General features: G+C 41.2%; 2 protein-coding genes across 2 annotated transcripts in view; both read left to right on the forward strand.

Annotated features, from left to right (window-relative positions):
• iars1 (isoleucyl-tRNA synthetase 1) overlaps positions 1-13,152 on the forward strand; it is a 47,777-nt gene that overhangs the window by 9,971 nt on the left and 24,654 nt on the right. Inside the window, exons 11-14 of the mRNA XM_056438101.1 lie at positions 1,552-1,674; positions 6,922-7,013; positions 8,391-8,489; positions 11,483-11,609. Of these exons, the coding sequence (XP_056294076.1) occupies positions 1,552-1,674; positions 6,922-7,013; positions 8,391-8,489; positions 11,483-11,609 (441 nt within the window). The remainder of the gene's footprint in view (positions 1-1,551; positions 1,675-6,921; positions 7,014-8,390; positions 8,490-11,482; positions 11,610-13,152) is intronic.
• LOC130208782 (vimentin-like) lies at positions 2,872-5,241 on the forward strand. Its single transcript, XM_056438104.1, has one exon. It carries the CDS (start codon positions 3,035-3,037, stop codon positions 4,172-4,174), a length of 1,140 nt encoding a protein of 379 aa, XP_056294079.1. The 5' UTR covers positions 2,872-3,034; the 3' UTR covers positions 4,175-5,241.

Consider the following 13,152-nt stretch of genomic DNA (forward strand, 5'->3'; position numbering starts at 1 on the left):
GGATCCCTCTCCAGGATGGACAGGTGCAATAGATGTCATGTGTACAGAAGGACAGATTTAGAGTTAAAATACATTCAATGAATATGACAGAGTGTATAAATAGTTCATAGTTGGCATATTCCACGATGGAGACCTCCACGATCCATCAGGCAGATGGCAGTAGAGAGGAGGAGTGGGCGGAGTCTCAACAGTGGGCGGAGTCTCAACAGGACAGTGGCGCAGTCGGTAGCAGGAATTCCACGACCCAGACCTCGATGATCCATCAGCAGATAGGATCTATGCCGTCTCATAGGGTCCGATGACCCCATGAGACATGAAATATATACACACTGACAAGAATGTTTTCAGAAATATCTGGATTGGAAGCTCCAGTATCAGGACCTACAGTGTAGAAGCCGATGCTGCAGTGCCAGTAGAGGTATTAAGTTATTTCTGATGCCCTTGTCAGGGGCAGATGGATGCCCTCATGGCTGTAGCTGTGGATACAAACTCTGAGCCTTCTCTTCTGCACTCATTTGCTTATTTCACTGCAGTCAGTCGCTATGTAAACCCTTCACATTCCATTTACATTTGCATTTAAATGGTCTTATGTATTATTATTTGGTAACACTTCTGTTATTTATTGATCACATTCACTTTGATTGGTTGCTGAAGATCCAAAATCAAAATGCTTTTCCTCTGGAGATGTACAGGAAGAAATGCTTTGCCAAAGAACATTCTTCACATTTTATGTTGTTATGACTGGATGTGATCCTGTGAGCCATCCGTCTTGGATCTTGACAGGGTGCTTGAATACAAAATGCATTTACAGCTGGACACTGCTCCGATCTTTCATGCATAGCTGTCACATGCTTCTTTCAACACTGCAAAAAGTATCCAGCTCAACAAGGAATTTGATATGGAGTCATAACATATCTTTGAACTGGTGAAACTGGCTGCAATAGGGGTTAGATGGTTATTTATTTTGATAAAAGGTTGGTTCATTTCAGAGTATATAATTGAAACAAATTACATTAGCTTGAAATAAATGGGTCACTGTATCAAGATAATCTAACCAAATTACTTCCAGACAAATTTTGTGTTCAAAATGTTGCAAAAGGCTCCAGTAAATAACCTTGTTAAAATTAGGGCTTCTAACAACTGTGTACATACATCTACTGAATAATTTAATAATTTGTATTATTAATTGTTTTGACTTTTGGAATTCATTGTTGATCATTAATAAAAATGCCAGAAAATAGGGAAAAATGCCTTTTATAATTTCCCTCGAACAAAAGCTGACGTATTCGGCTGCTTGTTTTGTCCCAACTCAAAGGAGTTACTATCACAGACGACTGAGACATCCTGATTCTTTGGGGCATGTTTGTAAAATATATTACTATGGATTAACAGATTTTCAAAGGTGTTGCCAATTAATTCATTGATTAATCAACCAATTCTTTCTGATGTAGTTATTTTGCAATGAATTAAATTAATAATGAATATAGAATTGGATGATACAAATAGCAATACTCACTAAACCCTCTGAACTGTGTATTATTCTCTCTGTAGGATGATTACAGGGTGTGCACCGAATACAAGATCATCCAGAGGGACCAGGCTCCGATCTGCCCTGTGGACGCCTCGGGCTGCTTCACTTCAGAGGTCACTGACTTTGCGGGACAGTATGTCAAAGTGAGTGACACATCAGACATTTACATGTCGACTAGGTTAACAGACATTTCAGGCTTCCACCCTTGATGAGAGCCACTGGTTTGAGACGTGATAAAACCCTCAATGATACTGAAAGCTGGTTTAATTCGATATTTAATTTACCGCTAACTGGTCACCCACTTTTCTATTCCTCTCCATTTCCTCTCTTTATATACAGGACTGTCTCAGAAAATTAGAATATTGTGATAAAGTTCTTTATTTTCTGTAATGCAAAAAAAAAAAAAAAAAACATGCATTCTTTTTCATTCAAATCAACTAAATATTGTAAGCCTTTTTTTTTTTTATTGCTATTTTATTACTTACAGCTAAGAAAACAAATATCATCTTCTCTAATTAGAATATCATGAAAAAAGTAATATACTAGTAGTATATTAAACAAACTATAATTGGATAACTAACTTTAAAAACACCCTGCAAGGGTTTCCTGGCCTTGAAACACTCAGCTGTTATAAATCTTTTTTACTTGGTCTGAGGAAATATTCAAATTTTATGAGATAGGATTTTAGAGTTTTCTTAAACTGTAAGCCATAATCAGCAATATAAAAAAAAAAAAAAACTTCATATATTTCGAAATTTTGTAATGAATCCAGAATGCATGACATTTTTGTTTTTTTAATTGCATTATCACAATATTCTAATTTTCTGAGACAGTCCTGTACATAAATACATCTTTCTATTAGGATTTGTTCACTCTTCCATTCTAAACAGTTGCACTAAAATGTGACTTTCTTTTTGGTCATAGATGTAATGCCGTTTCTAATAATGTTCGGTGGGAATTGAGATGAGAATATGAAATATTCATCATGTTTTCCAAATGTAATTTAAAATGATTCTTGAGGCGCATGACTTGTTTGTTGATGTGGAGAGTGTTATGGGAATTAGCGTCAAAGCAGATACACACACAGTTGTGTTGGAAAACCTGCTACCAAAGCACATTGTCACTGGGTGCCTTCTCTGTCGCACCCAACTTCATTACCATCCTAAGTGGATAGTGAGTGAAAAATAGCAGTCTTACATGATCTCTTCACTATTTCACATCCTGGTGTCAAGGCCAGGGAGTGGACTTGACCCGCTTGGCCAGTAACAGTACAGCGTTGGCTAATAAAGAGCATGACGCCACAGTTCACTGAAAGTGTGTCGTGATCCACTTTTGAAATATGTTAAAACCAAGCGCTAGTTTCATGGCTGTCCGACACATTCTTTATTGCGGCATAAAAACTCAGAGGTGATCTGAGGGAGCGTCATTCGCGACGTGAGCTACACAAAGAGAAGGCGAGCCGTTCCACTCTGGAAGAAATAACAACCCAGTGTTTTAGCGATCATGAGGGCTGCGTCGTACACCCAGAAGAACCTGCAGGTCAGCGGCTCCAGCGGCAGAGTAAGGGTTCAGAGCCCGTCACCTTCCCGGTGCCGTGGATCCTCGCACGACAACCGCGGACGCGCCGGTAATAATCGCAGCGCTGCCATCGAGTTGGGCACAGAGATACATCACCAGCATGCCAACGAGAAAGAGGAGATGCAGGAACTCAACGTCAAGTTTGCAGGATACATCGAGAAGGTCCAGGCACTAGAGCAGAGAAACGCGTCTCTTCAAGCCGAGCTGGCCGCACTGCAGAGCCGCTACAAGGGAGGCCCCACTGGCATCGGAGAGGAATATGAGCTCAGGTTTCAAGAGGTGCGGGAGCTGATTGAGGCCCTCACCAATGAGAAGGGAGTCGCCGATATCGAGCGAGGCTACGTTGAAGAAGAGGCTGAAGTGTGGAGACTAAAGCTCGAGGAGGAACTGGCACTGAAGGAAGAGGCAGAGATAATCCTGACGGAGTTTCGCCAGGATGTTGACAATGCCACGCTGCAGAAGGCTGAGCTGGAGAAGCGCATAGAGCAACTGGTAGCCGAGATAGAGTTCCTCAAAAAGCTCCATGATGAAGAAGTGGCTGACCTCATTAAGCAGATCGAGGACTCAAAGATCACAGTGGAGCTGGATGGCGATCGGCCTGACCTCGCCGCTTATCTGCGCAACATGCGCGCAGAGATAGAATCTGCGGCTGCCCGCAACGTCCAGGAAGCTGAGAAATGGTACAAGAGCAAGTTTGACACCCTCAAGGAGCATGCTGGCAAAAATGAGGTGCAAATGACGACCATGAAAGACGAGATCACAACCTTCCACACTCAAGTGTCAGAGCTGCAGAACCAGATTGACAGTGTGAAGGCTCGCAACGCAGCTCTGGAGCATCAGCTGGAGGACATGGAGTTGTCCCACATGGATAAGGTGGAGAGCCTCGAGAGTATCATTGCTCAGTTGGAGGCCCAGCTCTGCGAAACCAAACTAGAGATGACAAAGTATTTCCAAGACTACCAGGACCTGCTGCACATTAAGCTCAAGCTGGATACAGAGATCGCCACCTACAGGAAGCTGCTGGAAGGGGAGGAGCATCGGCTTGGAATTGACAAAATCGTCTAAAGCGGCGACCAGCAGAGCATTGTGGAGTGGAGAGATCAGCTCGTACTCGTGAAAGAGATTATTCCCAATCTTCCCATTTCCCCTCTACTTTACCATCCTTACTCCAAGGGCTGGGTATTGTTTGAAATGTTTCCATACGATGCCAATTTGTGTTTCAGTCCGGATGCCAAAATGACACTTTTTTTAAAACCTTATTTGGGGAAATGTTTTTTGTACAAAACATTTCTTTGGACAAGGACACTTATATCAAATGTAAAATGCTGTCCAATCACATGTTCTTTGTGTTCTTTGACAATAATTATGCCCAATTAGAATATTCTAAAATTGGCAACATATTGATTCAACAAACGGAGGAAAAACGTATACCTACTCTCAGTAGGTGTCCACCCTCCTTTAAAAAAAGAACATTTTAAGCAGTCAGTCTTATACAAAAAATGAGCTAAACAAGAATTATGTTTCTATTGAATCCAGCTTTCCGTACTTGATCCTTTTTTGGTGACACATTGAGATTTGATACCCAGCCCTTCTTACCATTTTACTATCCTTGCCGTACCCTGACCCCATTACCCTTACATCTTTGCTCTTTGAACTTCTCAAAACAACCCTCATGTCTTCCCCTCTTACCAAGTCTACCCTGCATCCCGCTGGATCCGGTTTATTGACCCTCTGGTGTCCTTGGTTAGCCTCTTTTCCTTTTCTTTAATCCTGTACTATGTGTCCTACAACACCCTTGTTTATGTCACCTTCCCCTTTTCCTGCCAAATCAACCCCACCGTTGTACTGCTCTCACCACTTCTGCCACTTCCCGTTGCTCCATCTGCTCACCTTTTGCTGACACTGCTATCTTGATAAACATGTTGGATCTCCCCTCCTTTTACAAAAAAAAAAACACTTTTTTTCTTGCTGAGAAGTTTCACATCTCAACCCAAACAAAGCACAGCTGATGCTGTCAGTGTTTCGACTTGTCTTTACAGTTCTACACTGAATGTTTTGTCAGGACTCAACTATTGGCTATTTACACTAATGTTGACCAACTGTTACATAATAAAGATTGAAGTGAGTGCATTCAAAATCATATTTCTTCCTGTGTCTGGTTTCACTCCTCTATTATTTGTCTTTAGTGACTGGTCTACTTCGTCTTTCTGTGTTAACTTTATTTCTCTGTCTCTTTGTCGTCTCATAACTTAATTTTAACCTACGAATTACAGTTAACGTTTTGGAAAGTCGGACTCAGTAAATATATTGAAAGCTTTTGCTTTATCCTGTAAATAATTCCTAAAAATGGAATAACCACTAAAGAATAAATTGTCCTATCACAAAGGTCTTCTAAAAGAGTCACACATATTTGAGAAATGTAGTCAATATGTCTAGTAACTCTAGTGTGTACCAAATTGGCCAGGTGGGGAAATTCTCTCAATTGGTTGCAGGCGAAGTTCCAATGAATGTCCACCTCACAGGTGCTCTTTCATGTTTTAATGAGCCCGGGTCAGGCCATAACAAAATGTACTCCTGGCTGAGAAAATTTGAAACCATTCTCGCTACAAAGAGGTCACGACCAACAGTCTGCCAACACCTTGCTGAGAAGTCCTATTTATGAGCTTGCTGTGAATTGCACTGTGAGCTTGGTTAGAGGGAGATGAAATGGTGCACGGTGAGGCACAAGGCTGATTGCATATTAGATTGTTGGCCATAAACAATGAGCTGGATGACAAAACAGACCATTTCTTCCTCCCTCTTTGGTGGTATTCATCAAACCTGAACGAGCAGACCTTGGCTGTGACTTTACCTTGGTTTTACTCAAAGGTAAACTTAAAGCTGTGGTGCATTAAATAATACAGAGCTTTCCTACCTGAATGAGAAAATGTAATATTCCAAGTAAAATATGTTAACCTAGTGATACATGCTTGTCCTTAACTCTAGCCGTAGCCTCAAACAGCCGGTGGTGCACAGCCGTGTTGCCATGCTATGGTTTTACTGTGAACCTCTCTTGTGTGCACGAGTAATAAAGTAAACATGTTCCGATAGCTACAATACAAGATTTATGATATAATACATAATTGTAGTAGTGCAACTGCAGTTTATGATTACACAAGCATTTCTGAGCTTTGTGCAATATTATGTAAAGAACACACGTTTAAGACGATAATTATTTAAGAAGAGTGTTTTTATTATTATTCTGAGATTCATTAAATGGTGTGCTGGTTTTAAATACTGCTCGAGCGTTAATTATGTGAACAATATTTTTGAGCAATGCACATAAAAGAAAATAGACAAATTATAGATTTGCCTCATGAGAAACTGCAGGTTCCAGTAATTGTGCTTGACAGCGCCTTCATTAAGAGAAAAAGAGGAGAAAAATAGCGAGATGCTTCATTTAAAAAGCTTTGGTAGCAAATGTCATAACTTCCTAATATAGCTTTCACTTGGACTTTTATTATCATCCTTCAGTCATCACCTACTTTTTTCATGTTTAAACTAATTAACACCAGGTGAATATCTTGTTTTTCCTGACGTCCAGTTCCTTAACTTCTCACCTTTCAGCAATGATGCACAGGTGTACTCAAGTGTGTTTCAGTGCACTGATGTCACAGTTGGGGTGTAAGTCCAGGTGCAACGCTGCACCTTCTGACCACACCAAACCACATGGGCACCACAGGGAAACACTGCTTTTCCGCCTGGTATTGTGTTACTCTTTAACGTTGTACGTTTTACAATTGTTTTCTATTTTCTTTATTTTGATTTTTTAGGAAGCCGACAAAAATATCATCAAGTGGCTGAAGGAGAAGGGTCGCCTCGTCAATTCCAGCAGTGTCAAACATAGTTACCCCTTCTGCTGGAGGTGAGACTAACAGTCAGAGTGTAAAACTATTACCTCTGTGCCACGTTAGGGTGGCAGCTTCCAACTCACTTGAACTAGAAGCATCACTCGTCCACTGGCGACCATTAAAAACAACGGTTATAAAAATATCCCCACCTGCTGCAAATGTTAGGCCTCTACACGTTTTATTCTATTTTCTACTTTAATACACTCAGCCTTATTTAGTGTTAGACAACATAATGTACAGTTCAGCATTCAGTACAGTGTTAAAAAAGTTTGTGGTTCTTCTCCAATCATGACTCCCTCAGGACCATTAGAGGTTTTGTGGTCTGCACAGAATCAATTCACAAAGCCAATGTCAGCATGGTCACACACACACACACACACACACACAAGCACAAGCACAAGCACACAACCTCACATTATCGCATCGTAACAATTACATGCAGATCTACAAATACATATTCTATTGTTTTAAGCAAACTAAATCCCTGTCTCACTCGGAGCAGCTGCAGGCTGTGACCGGAGCAGGATTAATTAACCCAGTAAATGGCAGAGATGTGCTCTTTATGCCTCAAGGGGACACAGGCTCGTGGAGATGAAACAGTTATGTGAACCACTTGGCACCTGCAAGGTAGAACTCGGCAAAGTGAAGGGAGCTCTGCTTTTGACAACCTCAAAATAATATATCTGAAACCACAAATTGATTAGAGATGAAAAAGTAGAATGCTATCGAAACATATTGTAGTTGAATTAGAAGAAGTAGAACAATGAAATAGAATTATGATACTAAATAGTGTGATTTTGATTTTCCATTTATTTGTACTTATTTAAACTTAGTTTGACATATTTTCCACTGTTTCTGTAGTTGAGAGAGCAGCGTTTCTCAAGTTTTTCTTGAGATGGAGTCCACAGCCGTGCTCGTGGCTCTGTTAGGTTGACTGTGACTGTGAATGATGTTTTTTCTTGAGATATTTGGTGACAAAATCAAACTATAGAACCAATTTATATTTTGACCTGACCCCAGATAAAGAGAAGAGATCCCCAAAGTAATTCGGATTGGTTCTCTCTATTCCTCTGAATTACCAACAGTTGTTCATATATTTCAGTCTGACTCACCGACTGAGCAACAGTGCCACTCTTACAGCAATGCTGCGAGCGTGGCTAAAAAAACACAGCCACCTATTATTCACTGAACCAGGCCAGTTTCTATTCAGTGGTAAATACAGCGAATCAACAGCAGAACAACATATAACTTACTCTGCAAAACAACAAAAATCATCAAAATCCTTTCCCAACCTGAAAGAAAATGGCTTGCTTCATGAATTATGATTTGTCTTATGAGTGCATTTTATTTTGCAGACCCATGTTTTATGTAATGTGTTGATGCGCTTTCAGGTCTGACACTCCTCTGATCTACAAAGCCGTCCCCAGCTGGTTTGTTCGAGTGGAGCACATGGTGGACAAACTACTGGAGAACAACAGCAAATGTTACTGGTAAGCTGTTTTCGGAGACAGCCGATGGCTAGCTTGGTGCTAAGTGACAGGGAATTGGCAGCTATGAGCCTCAAGCGGACAGATGGCTGTTGCGACCCCAAAAGAATTACAGCCCTGATTCTGCATGACCACGTCAAGTTCTTTGCCTCTGCATGACAGCTACGCATTACTGTGCTTATATTTATCTTTATCTTTCACTAATTATGGATAACATCCTTCTCAAAGCATTTTATTATGATGCACACAGGACGGATGTTTTCACAGAAAACATTAGCATGATGCTAATTTTTAAAGGCAGAGCAAAGTAAGCGACGGCACGCTGGCTTTGCGAAGTGGTATTACCCCCGGTGCGCCCAGTGCTCCCAGTGCTCTTTTCTGAGCCACAGTAGCTGCCTCTGGTAATGGGACTGTCAAACTGAGATGAATGGGTAGCTGCTAGTAAGGTGAACACACGTTCACACAGACCGGCACAAACGCACACACTACTTTAGAGGCTATATTTCTTATATGAGGGGTACACGTGTCATATTGAATACAAGACAACTATGTCAAAGTAATTTACAGTATGTTATGGGGTATTTTCGCAGAAGAATCGGGCAACTCATTATCTATGGATCTGTCTTTTATCATTTCAATTCATCACATGGTTTAGAAAATGGCCGGTAAAGGTGCTAAAAACACTAACAGTGCGGAATAAGCAAACAGTGTTTACCTCGGGGGGAACCGGAAGGCGGAGTTATCAGCTATAACTGCTTATAACTGGTGTATGACAGCGGTGCAGAGCGGCCAGCACAGCGATGTGAACCAAACAAGCAGAACATCTGATTACAGCACACACACAGGGAGAGTGATTTATTTCTCTGCTCAGCTATAAATTACACCACTATATATCTTTACATAGCTAATAGACGTTTGCTGCTATAATAATAGTATCGAATAGAGGACCTTTTGAAAATTACTTAAAACAACCACTCGATTATCCACATTTTTGCTGATCACATTTCAGAATCGATTGGGTGTTTCAGCTCAAAAGTTAAATGCAAAGAAATGTAACATATTTGTCGACATAATGAAATGTTTACAATGAATGTGTTGAAAACATCTCTGTAAATTCATAATTATTTCAGGAGACATTATGGCCATCCACACATTTCCTCCTGTGGTTGCAGGGTGAAGCTCTTTTGCAGCTTTCTAATTAAGCTTATACTCAATCCTTAATTATTAGGGTCCGGGCCGCAGACGAAGTCTGTCCGAGAGGACACTTTTGAAATTGTTAGCGGTATTATTATTATTATTCCGCTTTTTATTTTTGAACATTGGGGGCATATTGGGGGTATGTATCATATCCCAAAACTCACCAAATTTGGCAAGCTTGTCAGGCTTGGTGAAAATAGACGGATGACATGGACCTCGAAATTCGTCTTTCAAAAATTGCTCTCGAGTGAGTATTATTTTTCCTGTTTTACACTCCAATTTATACTTGAGTTGTAACCTCAGGACGATTCTCTGTCTGTCTGTCGCTCTGTCTCGATGGATGTTTGTGAGGGTTGCCAACTCATCTGCATTTAGACATTTTTTTTAGAAAGTCCAATATTTCCTGTTCTCAGTTCCTCTACATTAAATTCATGTTAGCTGATGAAGACTTAAACGAATCCTTCAGACAGCAAAGTGTTATTACCATATTCTCTACAGGATTTCTTCAATGTATCTCTCCTTCCTCCAGTGTGCAGCGGTTCTAAGTATATTGAGAAAGTTCAGGCTGATTTCTCCAGATGTCTGTCTGTCTGAATAAATTAAGGACTAAATTAATGAGTGCTCGCAAGGAGAGCTGCTCTCTTTGCAGGAAGCGCGGTCACTGCCTGATTTCAGAACATAGTTTCTTGAAATGTGGTGTTGAGTGACTGGTGACAAAAGAATCACACATGATTGGACGTTCACCATTCAGGAGGAGTGGTTTAGCGTACAGTGTATTTCCTGATTAATTACAAATTGTCAGTCATCAGTTTCTATTTTTCTTCCCTCTGTTTTTTTCTTCATGTTTTCATGCACATGCCCAATGGGTCCTGACCACAACTTCTGTCCCTCTGCCTCGCTCTTGTATCCATCCCTAGCGTCTCTGACTGATAATAGAAGCCTGTACATGTTAAATGGCTCCTCCTGTGTGTCTTGAGCACAAGACAGCACATTTTAAATTCTACATTTAGAAGAGTGGGAGGACGAGGTGGTGGGTGAGTGTTCACGGGGGGCTGGTGAGCAGCAGCAGCAGCAAAGAAGAAAAATCATTAAATTGATATATTAGGGGCCTGAATAGAAATGCCTCCTCCAAATGAGAATTGATGAACTCGTTGCTTAGCACGTGGATCCTGACGACAATTTATCCCCCCCGTGCTCTGTTCTATGCCTAGCAAACAAGAGAGGGGGACAGAAGAAAATGAGAGGAAAAGGAAGAGATTGTGAGATAATGGATTAAAGCTTGAAATCGGTTGAGGCCAAATAGGAAAACAGGAGAGCAGGAAAGGGGTACGTAGGAGGAAGATGCCTTGGAGGGAACGTTAACCTTTCCGGTTGAGCTTCATAAATACAGCAACACAGTTTATCTTTAGGGCTAAAATGAGGAAGAAGGAATAATGGACATTTTGACCATGCTTGCTCTTGTTGGAAGTAAATGTATTGCACATTACAGAAGCAGGGTATTAATAGGTTTTAAAAATCAGAAAAGGCATAATTTTTTTTCCGAAAAGTCTTCAGTATTTTGTCTTTCATACAGTGGCAGTAACGTTAGTTCCTAAATGGTTTTGTATCCATCATCTCCCACTTTAAACTTGATGAATCCTACAGAAAACCTGATTAAATGGTTTCTCGAAGTGTTTGTAAACGGCTTTTAAATGATGTTTAAACACAAGTGTGACTGCAATATTCTTGGTGTGTGGCATTCAGAGTTGAATCTCATTGTGTTGAAAATAATCATCTTCATCATCTCTCTGTTTCGGTAGGGTTCCAGAGTTTGTGCGGGAGAAGCGTTTCGGGAACTGGCTGAGAGATGCACGAGACTGGGCGATTTCCAGGAGCCGTTACTGGGGCACTCCGATCCCTCTCTGGGTCAGCGACGACTTTGAGGAGGTCAGGAAAACACACGGATACACACTTGTTTTAATAGAGCACCCAATGCTTGTAATGTGTGTTTGTAATCTGCAGATATCACACAATTTGTCTGTGTCACGGCCAAATACCAAGACAGTTACTCTTTTCTAACGGTTGGCAACACTCATAAATCAATCTGGGCTTAGAACGAGAAGGCTTAATTGAAAAGTTGAACTCTCCATAAGTCAGACTTTTATTTATTTATTATTATTGTTAATATATATTTTTTAAATTAGTTTGGGGAACAAATGTCCTCATGTCTCTCTCCGAATAACAGACTGGTCTGCTGCGAGGGCTCAGAAATCTTCTCATAAATGTGCAGTGTGAAAATGTTTCTCACTGACCTCCTTTTGACACATAATTTAGAATATATGGACCGTGTGTGTGTGTCTGTGTGTGTGTGTGAGCCTTTCTGGCATGACAGAGTGAGGTGACCATGGTGTCAAACCAGGGAGTGTAGCGTGACTCCGTCCTGCAGTCTGAGTCAGCTCCCCTCAGGCACCATTACGAGTGCCTCCATAAACAACACATGAATGATTCATTTACGTAAACAGCAAATATACCAGAACCAAAGTGTTTGCTTTCTCTTCATGTCGTTAAGTCGCCTTAACCGGACCGCAAGGAGGAAAAACGGACGATCGAGGGGAGGAAAGGAAGGATGACACGGAAAATAAGGGGAGGAGTAAGAGGGGATGGAATACATTATCGTGTGAAGAAAATGAGGAAGTGAAATACATGCGAAAAGGGGGGGGGGGGGAGTACGGGTTAAAAAGAGGGGGAGGAAAATAAATGGATGGAAGAAAAAGAAACGGACAGCCGAACCGTATGAATGTTCGGCTGGTTATGGATGTTCATTGCCAAACCCGGCCAACTGTGTGAAGTAGACTGAACTGAAAAGAGACGTCACAATTGGGTTGTTTGAGCGTTTTAAAAATGGAAGTCTTACTCCCTCGGCTGAAAGAGGCACACGGCGACCTGCTTGCTGGAAATAGCATTGTGACTGTTTCCAGAACACTTGTGCTCCCTGGTGCCTCTTTCAAACGCCCCTCAGCGGCTACGCACTCACCCAAAACTAAAGCTGTAAGTGAGTCCAGTCCGTCACTCTGTCTGTGTGTGGCAGCGTCATTTCTATCTGTCTGGTTTGAGTTTTCTCTCTCTCTCTCTGTTTTTTCCAGATGCGTTTCTTTGATTCTTCTGTTGTATGTGAAGGTGGTTTTGTATCGGGCTGAATATGTGCCACATTACCTGGCATGAGGTAAAACTAGAGCAGAGCCTAACGGGTTAACTCTCTGAGGGGACCAGATAACACACTTTACCATACTTTATAATGTCAAATTACTCAGGAAGTGTGAAGTGTAGGCCTCCTTTTAATTTGTGTTGTATTTTGATAGATTCATTAGAATTATTTCTATGGTTTACAGTCCTTTGCCGGTTTTTAAACGGACCCTTAACCCTTGTGTTGCCTTAGGGTCATTTTGACCCGAATCAATATTACACCCTCCCCCCGCCTTTGGGTCATTTT

This window comes from Pseudoliparis swirei, chromosome 18 (assembly GCF_029220125.1).
Source record: "Pseudoliparis swirei isolate HS2019 ecotype Mariana Trench chromosome 18, NWPU_hadal_v1, whole genome shotgun sequence".
NCBI classification, from domain to species: domain Eukaryota; kingdom Metazoa; phylum Chordata; class Actinopteri; order Perciformes; family Liparidae; genus Pseudoliparis; species Pseudoliparis swirei.